General features: G+C 46.4%; 1 protein-coding gene across 1 annotated transcript in view; it reads left to right on the top strand.

The window, feature by feature from the left end:
* Nucleotides 1–13417, top strand: part of LOC140106449 (matrix metalloproteinase-9-like) — a 31547-nt gene extending 18130 nt beyond the window's left edge. The window contains exons 6-8 of the mRNA XM_072130896.1: nucleotides 3859–3969; nucleotides 12083–12133; nucleotides 12515–13417. Of these exons, the coding sequence (XP_071986997.1) occupies nucleotides 3859–3969; nucleotides 12083–12133; nucleotides 12515–12600 (248 nt within the window). The 3' untranslated portion in view covers nucleotides 12601–13417. The remainder of the gene's footprint in view (nucleotides 1–3858; nucleotides 3970–12082; nucleotides 12134–12514) is intronic.
* The last annotated feature ends 3106 nt before the right edge of the window (nucleotides 13418–16523 follow it).

A 16523-nucleotide genomic window follows, 5' to 3' on the forward strand; every position in this document is an offset into this window, starting at 1 on the left:
GTAAAGGGAGGCCGCTAGGAGCTCTTAATTAGTAAAGGGAGGCCGCTAGGGGCTCTTAGTTAGTAAAGGGAGGCCTCTAGGGGCTCTTAATTAGTAAAGGGAGGCCGCTAGGGGCTCTTAATTAGTAAAGGGAGGCCGCTAGGGGCTCTTAATTAGTAAAGGGAGACCGCTAGGGGCTCTTATTTAGTAAAGGGAGGCCGCTAGGGGCTCTTAATTAGTAAAGGGAGGCCGCTAGAGGTTTTTATTAGTAAAGGGAGGTCGCTAGGGTCTTTTAATTAGTAAAGGGAGGCCGCTAGGGGCTTCTGATTAGTAAAGGGAGGCCGCTAGGGTCTTTTAATTAGTAAAGGGAGGCCGCCAGGGGCTTCTGATTAGTAAAGGGAGGCCGCTAGGGTCTTTTAATTAGTAAAGGGAGGCCGCTAGGGTCTTTTAATTAGTAAAGGGAGGCCGCTAGGGGCTCTTAATTAGTAAAGGGAGGCCGCTAGAGGTTTTTATTAGTAAAGGGAGGCCTTTTATGACTGTTTTAGTGTCATTTTGTGCTATTTTGGTTGGTGGTGTGCCCCAGGATTTTCTAAGTATAAAAAGTGTGCCGCGGCTCAAAAAAGGTTGAAAATCACTGGTGTAGATGAAGGAAATATTAGTTCAATTTTATCCATGAAATAGTCCTTATAATATACACAGGTCGTCCCAGTCCCAATATACATAACCCTCCAGGGCAGCACGGTGGCTGAGTGGGTAGCCCTTCTGCAAAGAGTTTGTATGTTCCTCCGGTTTCCTCCCACACTCCAAAACATACTGGTAGGTTGCTTAGATTGTGAGCCCCATGGGGACAGGGACCAATTTGTGCAGCGCTGTGTAATCTGTAGGCGCTATATAAATAAAGAATTATTATTATTATTATTAACCCTACTGTAGATGGTCCCCCTCGTGGTGACCTTTCACGTTCCTCCCATGTCTCATTCTGAATGGCTGTACCCAGTGTGGCTCCTCTCCCAACCTTAGGCTTCATTCAGATAAACATATGCTCGACCAGCGCGCAGGAGAGAGAGGAAGAGTGAGTGCTGCTCATCCCTCCATAGAGAAGCGAGAGCTGCCGGCCCTGTAACATGGCAGGATATAGAACATGTCATATATGCCTGACTGGGGGAGAATTTTATAGGCAAAACGGTTAGATTACACGTAAAAGAGGGAAACAACATTTCATCTCCTACCTGTGGGATAAAACCCGGAAACAGGTTCTCTTAAAGCTCTGGAATCCGAAAATCCTTAACTTGAGGAGTGTTCCAATTTCTGCTATTGTAGTGAACTCAGTACCACTGTCATGTATACTTGGCACCTTGTAGAACGTGACATGGTCTCTCTCTTCTAGTTTGATTCTCGAAGTTTTTTATTGACCCTGATGTTCCATTCATATCTCCTGCTCCTTCTGGTCTTCTGTCACACTTTGGGGTCACAAGGAGAGAGGAGGGAAATTTATCACATCAGTATTTCTGGAAACTGTAAGGCTATATTCACACTGCCATTGCCCGCCCCGTACCGTACCGTAGCGTGCAACGGCAGTGCACGGGGAGAGGAGGAGGAGGTGAGCGCCGCTCACCCCCCGCCCCTCTCCATAGGAATTAATGGCGCACGGGGCCGTACTACGGATAAAGATAGGACAGGTCCTATCTTTTTCTGGGTACGGAACGGTACGGTGCCGCACGTGTGCTGTGCCGTGCGCCCATTGCTGCCTATGGGGGACGTATATCGGCCGTATATACGTCCCCCATACGTCAGTGTGAATATAGCCGAAGGCTACATGCACACTGCCATGTGCCGGCCGCACCGTAGCACGGCGGGCACACGGCAGCGCGGGGAGAGGAGGAGGAGGTGAGTGCCGCTCACCCCCGCCCCTCTCCATAGGAACATATGGCACACGGCGCCGTAATACGGGAAAAGATAGGACATGTCCTATCTTCTCCCGGGCTACGGAGCGGTACAGTGCCGCACGTGTGCTGCACCCTACTGCTCCCGTACAGGGCCGTGAGCCCATAGAAGTGTATGGGGGTCGTATATCGGCCGAATATATGTCGGCTGTATATACGTCCCCCATACATGTGTGTGAATGCAGCCTAACCGTGTAATTTCCATCAATGTATCATACATTTGGCGCTGCAATAATTATAATATTTCTTTCCTAAAATTTTTCGTTACTTTCCACCTGCTCATTGTCATTGGTTTTCCACACTTTTTGAAACTTTTAAAAAATCTCCCATTTAATACGTGTGGTGTAAAGACGACTAGAGAGACTCACCACCACTACTTTCCCACCGACATTTCATTGATGGACTGAATGGTGTCAACATTTTGGTGGAAAAATCAGCTCAATAAAGTCCCAACACTTTAGCAACTTTTTAAGCCAGAATTTGTAGTGTAGAGATTGATTAAATAGCGCCGGGGTCCTGGGTTCAAATCCCAGTCAACATCTGCAAAGAGTTTGTATGTTCTCTCCGTGTTTGTGTGGGTTTCCTCCGGGTACTCCGGTTTCCTCCCACACTCCAAAACATAGTGGTAGTATGATTAGATTGTGAGCCCCATGGGGACAGGGACCGATGTGACAAACTCTGTGCAGCGCTGCGTAATCTGTGTGCGCTATATAAATAAAGAATTATTATTATATTACAGAAATATTTGCACAAAAGGTGCTCTTGGCCTGGACATGGTGATGGTCGGCTCAGTCTTTTAGGTAAACTTCTCAAACGGATGATGTTCTGGAGAGGTTTCGCTGTATTTGTTTTATGGCTTTTGCACATATCCCTGGTCATGTGATGTCACACAGGTGCACGGCTCGTTATATCCCTGGTCATGTGATGTCACACAGGTGCACGGCTCGTTATATCCCTGGCCATGTGATGTCACACAGGTGCACGGCTCGTTATATCCCGGGCCATGTGATGTCACACAGGTGCACGGCTCGTTATATCCCGGGCCATGTGATGTCACACAGGCGCACGGCTCGTTATATCCCTGGTCATGTGATGTCACACAGGTGCACGGCTAATTATATCCCGGGCCATGTGATGTCACACAGGCGCACAGCTAATTATATCCCGGGCCATGTGATGTCACACAGGTGCACGGCTCCTTATATCCCGGGCCATGTGATGTCACACAGGTGCACGGCTAATTATATCCCGGGCCATGTGATGTCACACAGGCGCACGGCTCGTTATATCCCAGGCCATGTGATGTCACACAGGTGCACGGCTCGTTATATCCCGGGCCATGTGATGTCACACAGGTGCACGGCTCGTTATATCCCCGGCCATGTGATGTCACACAGGTGCACGGCTCGTTATATCCCGGGCCATGTGATGTCACACAGGCGCACGGCTCGTTATATCCCTGGTCATGTGATGTCACACAGGTGCATGGCTCGTTATATCCCTGGTCATGTGATGTCACACAGGCGCACGGCTCGTTATATCCCTGGTTATGTGATGTCACACAGGTGCACGGCTCGTTATATCCCGGGCCATGTGATGTCACACAGGCGCACGGCTCGTTATATCATAGAGAGTAATCAGAGCTGTGTGATATAACGAGCCGTGCACCTGTGTGACCGGGGTCAGATTTCTGTCCACTGGAAATAAACAATGAAGCTTTCTATAGCAGGACAGCAAGCAGAGATCTAGAAGACTATGAGGAATTGATACAGAAAGTATATTGGAAAGCTGTATAACATTTTATAATACAAACAATAAGATTCATTTGCTGTAATGGGACCACCCCTTTAAATTGAATGTAAATGACCCTATGAGAATAACCCTTTATGGCTTGTACTCTGTCTCATCAGAGGATGACTTGTTATCTCTTCCTTAGTCACTACCCACTCAAGAAATCCCAACCTCCATCTGGTGGTGACGCTGTCCCTTGGATTTGCCCTACTATGTGTTTGCATTGTTGGCTGCTGTATGAAGTTCCAGTGGATGGGTAGGCTTCTGCATCATTTATATAATAAATAAGAATAATACAAATAATATTAAAAATGTAATCCTATATCCAATAAACACATGTGGTGCTAGGTTCTGGTAGTAAAATAAGAGGCACTTGCAGTTTTTTCCAATGAGCTTTTTCATGTATTTATTAATCACAATTTCCACATTGCAGCCTCTTCTCTATCAGACTTCTGGCTTAGGGGCGCTCCCCTTGTACTGATCACATGTTATCTGCCGTGTGTCTGTATCTCACATGCAATAGCACTTCTCCAAACTGCATAGTGACCTCCCTAACAGCCTGAAGTTTTTAGATGATCTGACATTAAAGGGAACCTGTCACCAGGGGCCTCATTTTCACTAAAGACAGGTTACAGAAGCCCCTCACACCTGCAATACAAATTTGCCTTTCTGCCTTTTGTAAACATTTGCATTACAGTATAATTGTGTGTTATAAATTATCTTGAACCCTGACAGAATCCTCTGTGTAGTCCCAGGGGTTGGGCTTTGGTTTGGCTGCATTTCAAAAAACAACACGTGACTTGTCTGTGCTGCAGACTCCTCAGTTCTCAAACCCCCACCTTTGTGCTCCTGTAGAGCTCCTCCCTCCTGCTCCATCACAGAGGTCACAGCCTGGTGAGCTGACATCAGTGGTGGAGGAAGGAGCTGTACAGGAGCACAAAGGTCACATGTTGTTCTTTTAAATGCATCCAAACCAAAGCTCAACCCCTTGGACTTCACAGAGGATTCTGTACACTGTAATGCAAATGCTTAGAGAAAGCAGAAAAGCATATTTACAATACAGCTGTAATGAGCTTCTGTGTTAAGTGAAAATTAGGTCCCTGGTGACAGGTTCCCTTCAACTGTATAAAAACATGTAATGTTGTAGATAAACCATAACATAATGACTGTGCCAAAACCAAACTTACAACAGATCTTAGATACTACTTCAGAACTAAGCTTGCTAAATAAATGCCAAGCTAAATACATAGAAATGGTACCAGAACCAAGATTATTACATATTTACGTGGCCAGTAAGAAAATTACTATTACTATATAGATAATGAACCAAACTAACCACATGGAAACAGCATGAGAAACAAGATTGCTACATAGATACAGGGCCAGAAACAATGTTACTATATAGATACAGGACCAGAACCAAGATTTCTACATATATCATACAGGACCAGAACAAAGTTTACAACATAGATACAGGGGACAGAACCAAATTTAGATAGCAGAGTGTCACTGCACAGGGGAGATGCTGGAGAATTGTGAGCTCATGGGTAATACCAGCATTTACTATAAATATGGAGACTCATAAATGACATCTATAACTGAAGGAGTTTAATTTTCTTTTTCTATCTGGCTGCCATGTCAGCTTCTTCCAGCCACAACTTGTCTCTGCAGATTTAGCAACACAGAAATCTTAGGTTCCTCACTTCAGGAACACCTTCACTTTCTTAACACAAACTCATTACTGGTCTCCTGCTCCCATGGAGTAGAGGAGAATTATGCCACCTTAGTATCCAATATAGTAAGTGACCCCAGAATAGCCAATATAGCAACAGCCGGCTAGAAGAAGCTGAAAACAGAACCTACGCTACGAAATTACGTTGCACATGTGTGGTGCACTGGTGAAGTCAGCCACGGATAGTAGAACAAGTAGTGAAATAAAAGGCACACCGACCTTGTGTAAATGTTGAAAAGCTGGAGAGAATGATGTCACGTTGAAGGGCGGTGGCTTCACTGCAGAGCAGCCATTGACATAGAAGGAATAAAAGTGGATTTTTACAAGAATCCTGCACTAAATATTACATGGAAGAGATGAAATTGGATATGAATAATGAGAAAAAGAAAAATATTACTTAGGGTTTATCAGAAATGAGTGAGGTGGCAGGTTCTCTTCAAATAATGTTAAATCGTGACAGAAACTTATATACGGTAATACCATAATGATCCTATATGACCTTTGCACAAACAAATCATCTACTTACTAAAATTACAAGCTTAGACATGCTGAAATATACAAACCCATTAATATGTACCAATATACTCGAGTATAAGCCTAGTTTTTCAGCACAAAAAAATGTGCGGAAAACCCAATCTCAGCTTATACTAGAGTAAAAAAATATATCAAAACTCACCTTACCGACTTCCCCCACTGCTGGCTATATACTGGGGGATATGGGCTGGCAGGCTATATACTGGGGGGGGAAGGTGCTGGCTATATACTATGGGGCAGGGTACGGCAGGCTATATACTGGGGGATATGGGCTGGCAATATACTGGGGGATATGGGCTGGCTATATACTGGGGGATATGGGTGGCAGGCTATATACTGGGGGGCAGGTGCTGGCTATACACTATGGGGCAGGGTCCGGCAGGCTATATACTGGGGGCCAGGGGGCTGGCTATATACTGGGGGATATGGGCTGGCAGGCTATATACTGGGGGGCAGGTGCTGGCTATATACTATGGGGCAGGGTACGGCAGGCTATATACTGGGGGATAAGGGCTGGCTATATACTGGGGGATATGGGCTGGCAGGCTATATACTGGGGGCAGGTGCTGGCTATACACTATGGGGCAGGGTCCGGCAGGCTATATACTGGGGGGCAGGTGCTGGCTATATACTATGGGCCAGGGGGCTGGCTATATACTGGGGGATATGGGCTGTCAGGCCATATACTGGGGGGCAGGTGCTGGCTATATACTATGGGGCAGGGTACGGCAGGCTATATACTGGGGGATAAGGGCTGGCTATATACTGGGGGTTATGGGCTGGCAGGCTATATACTGGGGGGCAGATGCTGGCTATATACTATGGGCCAGGGGGCTGGCTATATACTGGGGGATAAGGGCTGGCTATATACTGGGGGATATAGGCTGGCAGGCTATATACTGGGGGGCAGGTGCTGGCTATATACTATGGGCCAGGGGGCTGGCTATATACTGGGGGATAAGGGCTGGCTATATACTGGGGGATATGGGCTGGCAGGCTATATACTGGGGGGCAGGTGCTGGCTATATACTATGGGCCAGGGGGCAGGCTATATACTGGGGGGCAGGTGCTGGCTATATACTATGGGCCAGGGGGCTGGCTATATACTGGGGGATATGGGCTGGCAGGCTATATACTGGGGGGCAGGTGCTGGCTATATACTATGGGGCAGGGTACGGCAGGCTATATACTGGGGGATAAGGACTGGCTATATACTAGGGCAGTGATTTTCAACCTTTTTTGAGCCGCGGCACACTTTTTATACTTATAAAATCCTGGGGCACACCACCAACCAAAATAGCACAAAATGACACTAAAACAGTCATAAAAGGCCTCCCTTTACTAATAAAAAACCCCTAGCGGCCTCCATTTACTAATCAAAAGCCCCTAGCGGCCTCCCTTTACTAATTAAAAGCCCCTAGCGGCCTCCCTTTACTAATTAAAAGCCCCTAGCGGCCTCCCTTTACTAATCAAGAGCCCCTAGCGGCCTCCCTTTACTAATTAAAGGGAGGTCGCGTCAGTCACGTGACATGGGCTGCGCGGTGCAGGAGCTACAGAAGATGGGGCTTGTAGGTAAGTATGGGGGCCAAAACACGGGGGTGCGGCCAGGGGTGTACCTAGCCTTTCTGCTGCCTGAGGCGAACTTCAGAAAGACATTGTGAATTCTCTTATCGTATCATTACAATAGAGAAAATGCATTGTGAACACAGCCTTATCTGCAGTACAAATTATACTTGGTAGCGGCAGCATTTGATATTCCATGCTGTGTACTGGAAAAGTGGAAATAAATTTCATTTGCAGAACAACTGACACAAGAATTGCGACATTTTCTTGTGGGCTGTTTTACAGCTGTCGCTGTGCACCCCAAATTATATCTCCCCTTTAATCTTTGGGTCAATAAAATCAGGGAGATTCCAAATATTCTAATATATATGTAGGACCATTTCATACTTATGGAGCTTTTTTGCTGTATAAGATGATGTTTCCACCCTTTTAGAGATCGTACATCCAAATGATTGCTTTTTATTATTATTTGTGGCAAAATGGTTAGGACAATATATAGATGCAGTAGGGCCGAGTCGGTCAGGTGTAGTAGAGCTGAGTCGGTCAGGTGTAGTAGGGCGGAGTCGGTCAGGTGTAGTAGAAGTCTGAGTCGGTCAGGTGTAGTAGAGCTGAGTCGGTCAGCTGTAGTAGGGCTGAGTCGGTCAGGTGTAGTAGAAGTCTGAGTCGGTCAGGTGTAGTAGGGCTGAGTCGGTCAGGTGTAGTAGAAGTCTGAGTCGGTCAGGTGTAGTAGAGCTGAGTCGGTCAGCTGTAGTAGGGCTGAGTCGGTCAGGTGTAGTAGAAGTCTGAGTCGGTCAGGTGTAGTAGAAGTCTGAGTCGGTCAGGTGTAGTAGAGCTGAGTCGGTCAGGTGTAGTAGGGCTGAGTCGGTCAGGTGTAGTAGGGCTGAGTCGGTCAGGTGTAGTAGAGCTGAGTCGGTCAGGTGTAGTAGAAGTCTGAGTCGGTCAGGTGTAGTAGAAGTCTGAGTCGGTCAGGTGTAGTAGAGCTGAGTCGGTCAGCTGTAGTAGGGCTGAGTCGGTCAGGTGTAGTAGAGCTGAGTCGGTCAGGTGTAGTAGAAGTCTGAGTCGGTCAGGTGTAGTAGAAGTCTGAGTCGGTCAGGTGTAGTAGAAGTCTGAGTCGGTCAGGTGTAGTAGAAGTCTGAGTCGGTCAGGTGTAGTAGAGCTGAGTCGGTCAGCTGTAGTAGGGCTGAGTCGGTCAGGTGTAGTAGAAGTCTGAGTCGGTCAGGTGTAGTAGAAGTCTGAGTCGGTCAGGTGTAGTAGAGCTGAGTCGGTCAGGTGTAGTAGAGCTGAGTCGGTCAGGTGTAGTAGAGCTGAGTCGGTCAGGTGTAGTAGAGCTGAGTCGGTCAGGTGTAGTAGGGCTGAGTCGGTCAGGTGTAGTAGAAGTCTGAGTCGGTCAGGTGTAGTAGAAGTCTGAGTCAGTCAGGTGTAGTAGAGCTGAGTCGGTCAGGTGTAGTAGAGCTGAGTCGGTCAGGTGTAGTAGGGCTGAGTCGGTCAGGTGTAGTAGAGCTGAGTCGGTCAGGTGTAGTAGAGCTGAGTCGGTCAGGTGTAGTAGGGCTGAGTCGGTCAGGTGTAGTAGAAGTCTGAGTCGGTCAGGTGTAGTAGAGCTGAGTCGGTCAGGTGTAGTAGAGCTGAGTCGGTCAGGTGTAGTAGGGCTGAGTCGGTCAGGTGTAGTAGAAGTCTGAGTCGGTCAGGTGTAGTAGAGCTGAGTCGGTCAGGTGTAGTAGGGCTGAGTCGGTCAGGTGTAGTAGAAGTCTGAGTCGGTCAGGTGTAGTAGAGCTGAGTCGGTCAGGTGTAGTAGAGCTCAGTCGGTCAGGTGTAGTAAAGCTGAGTCGGTCAGGTGTAGTAGAGCTAAGTCGGTCAGGTGTAGTAGAAGTCTGAGTCGGTCAGGTGTAGTAGAGCTGAGTTACACACATACAGTATATACACAAATAGACAGCATAAACACATATATATTCACACTTCTACAGTATATACACTCATGCAGCATGCATATACAGATTTATATATACACCCTAAAAATATAAAAAGTACATACATTTGCTGGCAGTGTGCTGGCAACGTTGGGCCACAGATGAGAAAGACTTGGCGGCGGCGGATGGGATGGGCGGGCCTAACGTCCGCGGCTGGAACGGGTGCTGCGCGCCGCGGATGAGCAGTGGCCGGCGGCTATAGGTGGAAAAGCAGAGTGGCCGGCGGCCTATGGGATTAGCGCGCCGACCTGCCACGAATGAGGACGGGCAGCAGCCCGGGATGGAGGGGGCGGCGGCTGCAGATGTATAGCTATAGCAGACCAGGCCGCAGAGGGAACGAGCGCGCACGACAGGAACAGGTGGGCCTGGCCGCGGAACGGAGAGGCCGGGCAGCCGCTGATGTGAAGGGCGGGCCCAGCCGAAGATCAAATGGGTGGGCGGCTGCACATGTGAAGGGCGGGCCCGGCCACAGATGACTTGGGGAGGCTGTCGCAGATGAAGAAGGCAGGTCTGGCGCGGCGCCCCCGGATTAGATGGGCGGGCGCCCATTCAGGCCCCCTGTTGTTACGCCTCTGGGAGCCGGCTAGGAGAGGTATGATGGGGGGGGGGGGGCTCTCCTCCTGCAGTCACAGGCAGCCAGGACGTGTCGGCACATTGTACAGTGACACGTCCTAGCTGAAAATGCCGCCCTTCACAACCAGCAGGAGGCGTGCACAGGGGCTCCCCGCGGCACACTCAACCATGTGTCGCGGCACACTAGTGTGCCGCGGCACACAGGTTGAAAATCACTGTACTAGGGGATATGGGCTGGCAGGCTATATACTGGGGGGCAGATGCTGGCTATATACTATGGGCCAGGGGGCTGGCTATATACTGGGGGATAAGGGCTGGCTATATACTGGGGGATATGGGCTGGCAGGCTATATACTGGGGGGCAGGTGCTGGCTATATACTATGGGCCAGGGGGCAGGCTATATACTGGGGGGCAGGTGCTGGCTATACACTATGGGGCAGGGTCCGGCAGGCTATATAATGGGGAGCCTGTGACCATTTCCCACCCTCGGCTCATACTTGAGTCAATATGTTTTCCCGGGTTTTGTGGTAAAATTAGTGGCCTCGGCTTATACTTGAGTATATACGGTACATATTTCATGTACACATGCAGTGGGTACAGAAAGTATTCAGACCCCTTTACATTTTTCACTCTTTGTTTCAGTGCAGCGAATTGGTGAGATAAAAAAGTAGTTTTTTGCTCATTATTGTGCAGAAAACAGAAATGTAGATATTTTTGTTAATTAATCAAGAAGAAAAAAAGGAAATATCACATGGTCATAAGTGTTCAGCCCCTTCGCTTCGTATTGAGTAGAAGCAGTTTTGGGGCAAGTGCATCCACGAGTCTTCTTCCTTACAGTTTTGATGGAGACATTTTCAGGGCTCTCCAGAGATGCTCCATTGGGCTCTGGTTGGGTCGGTCAGGAATGGTCACAGAGATGTTCTGAAGCCTCTGCTGTGGTATTTTAGCTCTGAGCTTAGGGTCGGTGTCTTGTTGGAAGGTTCGGCCCAGTCTGAGGTCCAGAGTATCTGGCAGAGGTTCTCATCCAGGATATCTCTATCTCTATCTAGGATATCTCTATCTACATTTCTGTTTTCTTGGCCTCATTCATCTTTCCTTCCATTACACCCGGTGGTCCTGCCCCCCCCATAGCCCAATGCTGCCCCCCATGTGTCACTGCTGGGATTGCATTTGGCAGGTGATGAGCGGCGCTCGGTTTTCTCCACCACTTAGAATTAACACCAAAAAGTTCCATCTTTTTCCCATCAGAGCAGAGAATCTTATTTTGCATAGTCTGGGAGTCCTTCATGTGGAGGCTGCAATGATAGTTGACTCAGTCACAGTGATCTTGCGGTTCTTCTTAACCTCTCACACCAAGACGCTTCACCCATGATTGCTTAGTTTGGCTGGATGGCCAGGTCGAGTAAAAGTTCTAGTTGTCCCAAACTTCTTCCATTTAAGGATTATGGAAGCCACTATGCTCTAAGGAACCTTGAGTGCTGCAGATATTCTTTTGTAACCTTGGCCAGATCTGTGAATTGCCACAATTCTGCTCCTTAGACCTCATGATTCTCATGTGCACTAACATGCACTGTGAGATGTGGGGTGTTATATAGACAGGTGTGCGCCTTTCCTAATCAAGTCCTAGCAGTTTAATTAAATTCTGATGGACTCCAATGAAGGAGTAGAACCATCTCAAGAAGGAAATTGACAACATGTAAGTTAAACCCTTCAATACCAGGCAATTTTCATCTGACCAATTGGCTGCTATGAAACAAAGAGTGAAAGATGTTAAAGGGTCGGAATACTTTCCTTACCCAATGGGGTGATTTATCTTCTTTTTCCTACTTTGTGGTTGCACGTGATTTGCTATTGAGTCGCACAAAAAAAGTTGCAAAACAATATGCAAAAATACACCAGTCCCATATTTTTGGATATTAACAAGTTTACAAGTTGAAGGATTAAACATTTTATTCTATTGCCCCTTTTTATTTCCGATTGTTGACTGCCATTTTCCCCTCAGGTGTGAAGAATGGTCTTTGGTGGTCTTCAAGGAGAGGTGTTTTTGACAATGGTAAGTAGCAAAGACCCATCGGTAAGGTATCACTAAGACTATGTAATCAAATGTATGTACAGCCCCCTCACACACTGTGGATTCGTTACATACATCTACTCCGCCCTATGGATTCCCTATGTACAGCCTTATGTTGGCCCCGGCACTTGCCCCGGTATGCCCTGTGCCGGCGCCGGCCCTGACAAGGAGTCCTCCCTTTCCCATTTCTGTACTGTTCTCATGATTATACTTCAGATCTATGGATCCACGGAGCAGCAGGGACTCCTTGCATCATATATCAATATAGTCCTCTGCCTTGTGGTCGGTGCATGAAATCTGTCCAGCATACAGTCCATTTTTCTCGGTGCTGATAAGTAAAGCTTTTATTTATTTTGTTTCTAGAGAAAAGCCCGGGCGACGTGAATTTACCCGACTCCATTTATGAAAATATAGAAGGCAAAGAATCAAAAGACATTTTATCTATCTGAAAAGCCGAGCGAGGTGAGGTGATTTCAGAGTTGGGAATAACTGTTACAGGCGGTCCCCTACTTAAGAACACCTGACTTACAGACGACCCCTAGTTACAAACGGACCTCTGGATTTTGGTAATTTATTTTAGCCCCAGGTTAAAATAAACAGCCGCAAAAGTTATCAAAATGTATCTGTAATGAAGATTTATTGTTAATCCTGGCTCTTATGGCAACCCAACATTTTTAAAACCCAATTGTCATAGAGACCAAAAAAATTAGCTTTCATTTTTTAGATAAGTTCTATGGAAAGGGGGGCAATTTGAACTTTAGGTTTTATTATTATAATTTTTTTCCCCTATTTTTCAGACCCCATCTGGGCTAACCCTAGGTTTCCCAATCTAACGAAAGTATATAAAAGACACAAACGGTAGTAAAATCAGATTAAAAAAAAATTGATACTACACACTTTAAAGAAGATATTATAAATACTTATGACTACAGAATGACCCAGTGATTCATCCAACCCCCTCAATGCCACGGTGCCGAGACGATAAATCCACTTAGATTCCAATTGCGATTATTTTTTACTCATGTTGCCTCCCCTTGATCCAAGATAATTGCAGTCAATGCCGATAAATGTTACATTTTTAGGATTGTTCTGGTGGAATCTTTTGTAATGTCTGGGTAAAGTTGTAATGTATTCACAAACCCTTATTTACGCTTGCCACAGCAAATTACAGCGGTTGTAGAACACATTGGGGCTTATTTTCCGGTTTGCGCCGCATTTGGCAGAGGTTTTTGGCACACGCGATCGAATTTTGGCGCCGGCTTTCGTGCGACACAAATTGGGGGGGGGGGGGGGGAAGCATAGTGGACCGTCGGACTAAGGCTACATTCACACTACAGTATGGGGGACGTATACGGCATAGACGGCAATGGGCGCACGGCGCCCTACGGGACCTGTCCTATCTTTACCCGTAATATGGCACCGTGCCCCATGTTTCCCTATGGAAAGGGGCGGGGGTGAGCTCCGCTCACCTCCTCCTCCTCCTCTCCCCGTGCTACGGTAAGATACGGGCGGGCAACGGCAGTGTGAATGTAGCCTTAGTGTGGGATTTCATATTTAAATTGTGTCGCAAAACCAAGCACTTACATGCACCGGGAAGAAGAAGGTGAACTCCGGGGACCTGAGCGGGGAAGTGACACATGCAGGATATCGGGCGCAGGATCTTAGTGACTCCCCGCACAGCACATTATACACGGACAATGCACTTACATGCACCAGGAAGAAGAAGGTGAACTCCGGGGACCTGAGCGGGGAAGCGACACATGCAGGATATCGGTTGCACGATCTTAGTGACTCCCCGCACAGCACATTATACACGGACAATGCACTTACATGCACCAGGAAGAAGAAGGTGAACTCCAGGGACCTGAGCGGGGAAGAGACACATGCAGGATATCGGGTGCAGGATCTTAGTGACTCCCCGCACAGCGCATTATACACAGACAATGCACTTACATGCACCAGGAAGAAGAAGGTGAACTCCGGGGACCTGAGCGGGGAAGAGACACATGCAGGATCTCGGGCACACGATCTTAGGGACCCGCGGCAGATGGGCATTCTCGTCGGACAACGCACCTCGGGGAATGCACAGGAACGGGTAAGTAAATTCTGGCATAGATATGTTGTTTATTTGATTGGCACCCCCAAATATGGACCGACAGCAGGAAAGTTAAATGTTATACCGACTGTGGCATTTAGCAGGTTAAACACCGTTGTATGCAAACAAAAAACAAGTGTGCACTGTGTGCAAATCCAGCTCACCCCTTTTGCAGCACTAGGCTTCCAACTGAGCGCAGGTGCTCGCCGATCCACGTACAGGCTTCAGTACATCATAGTGCAGAAAATATGTATACCTACCCGTGTCCCGGTAAAGTTTTTAATCCTCACCTGCACTTTATACACACTAATGAGATTTTTTAATGGTTTTTGAATTATTATACACATAGGAGTAACAGGATTATTTATTTATGTACAGGCAGTCCCCTACCTAAGAACACTCGACTTACATACGACCCCTAGTTACAAACGGACCTCTGGATATTGGTAATTTATTGTACTTGAGCCTTGGGCTACAATAAACAGCTATAACAGTTATCACAGGCGTCTGTAATGAAGATTTAGTGTTAATATTGATTCTTATAAAAACCCAACATTTTTAAAATCCAAATGTCACAGTTCGGCTGGGATTACAAAGATAAAATATACAGTTCCAACTTACATACAAATTCAACTTAAGAACAAACCTATAGACCCTATCTTGTATGTAACCTGGGGACTGCCTGTATATGTAAAACACATTGAAGTCATGTACTATTGATTCTGATATAGATTGAGCACTGCACATTCAAAATTATAATGGATTTTTGTATTAATTGTTTGCTGATGATGTTTTGTACTGATAGAGTATATATATATTCACTTGCCTTTGTAACCTCACTTGAGAAAGGCTCGGGTTTGTAAGAGCCGAAACGTTGCCTATTATGGATTAAAAAAAACACTTTTTTTTTTTCAACATTTTTTCTTTGTGTGCTGCCTTTTCATCGTTTATTACAAGGGGGCTGCAGGCTATATACTGGGGGGGGATGTGTTGGATGGCTTTATACTGGGGAGGCTGTGACCACCAATGCATTTCCCACTCTAGGCTTATACTCGAGTCAATTGATTTTCCCAGGTTTTTGTGTTAAAATTAAGTGCCTCAGCTTATACTCAAGTATATACTATATATATACACTATATATTTGTTAATATTTCGTGTTTTTTTTTCTTTCCTTAAAAAAAACTTAAAAAAAGAAAATAAATTCACTTATAGATGCCCAAGTTACAAGAGGAAACGACCCCCTGTGAGGGTTGATGCCAGCTCAGAGCTGTACTGGGTCTAATCAGACCCTGCTACTCACCGCACATCGCTACTTCTGATAATTCAGCAGGATGCAGTGCGGAAAGGAGAAGGCAGAAGAGGTAATAAACCTTCTATTTTCAACCTAGAGTCTCCAGCTGTGTCTGATAGATAGTGACCTAGTCTGTTCCTGCGATTAGTGCAGGAGAAACTGGCATCCAAAGATAATAAGTTGTCAAGTTGATAGCACACAGAAGGAGGGGGGGGGGGGGGGAAGTGCTCCTGCACAGGAAGGGCTCTGGTAACATGCCCAGAGACCTTTGAACATAATTTATCTAAGTTAGTGGATCTAAGTTCCATCTTCTATAAGAAGAATAAATATAAATCCTTAATATAAATATTTGAAGCAATGGAAAATTCCATATGTTCCCTGCAAAAATGTTGAGAATTTTTTTAAAAAATTCATCTTGGGATAGAATAGGGCTATCAATTAATGTTTTCATGCAATTTATGAATTTCAACAGATTTCTTGAGATGCAAGAGAAGTACTTAGAAGATGAGGCCCCAGCACAAGGTGCATCAGGCTGCAGAGAGTCTGTTGTGGTCTAGGACAGTGGTGGCAAATCTATAGCACAGGAGCCAGAGGTGGCACCCGGAGCCATCTCTCTGAGCACCCAGGCCATGACCCAGCACAGAACCTGCCAAAACTGGTTAAGTGACTCGTGTCCTCCTGTTCAAGGGGATCCTGGAGGCAAACTACAATGATCATCAAAATTTCCTCTTTCAATTGTATTGGTATCCTCAAGACGCCAATACGATACACAGCTATGGCAGGACAGGGAGCCATAAATTGCTGAGTAAATTGTTGTAAAAGTAAACATATATAGGGTTAAACACGTTTAATACAGAAGATGCTGGAAGCTTCATTGGACGGCTGATTTTAAGGCCATGCTTAAAGCCACATTTTTGGAAAATGCCTTTCCTTTAGATATTATATCGTTGTCAGTTTGTCTGAAAGTATTTTTTGCGCCTTGCTTT

Source organism: Engystomops pustulosus, chromosome 11 (genome assembly GCF_040894005.1).
Source record: "Engystomops pustulosus chromosome 11, aEngPut4.maternal, whole genome shotgun sequence".
NCBI lineage: Eukaryota > Metazoa > Chordata > Amphibia > Anura > Leptodactylidae > Engystomops > Engystomops pustulosus.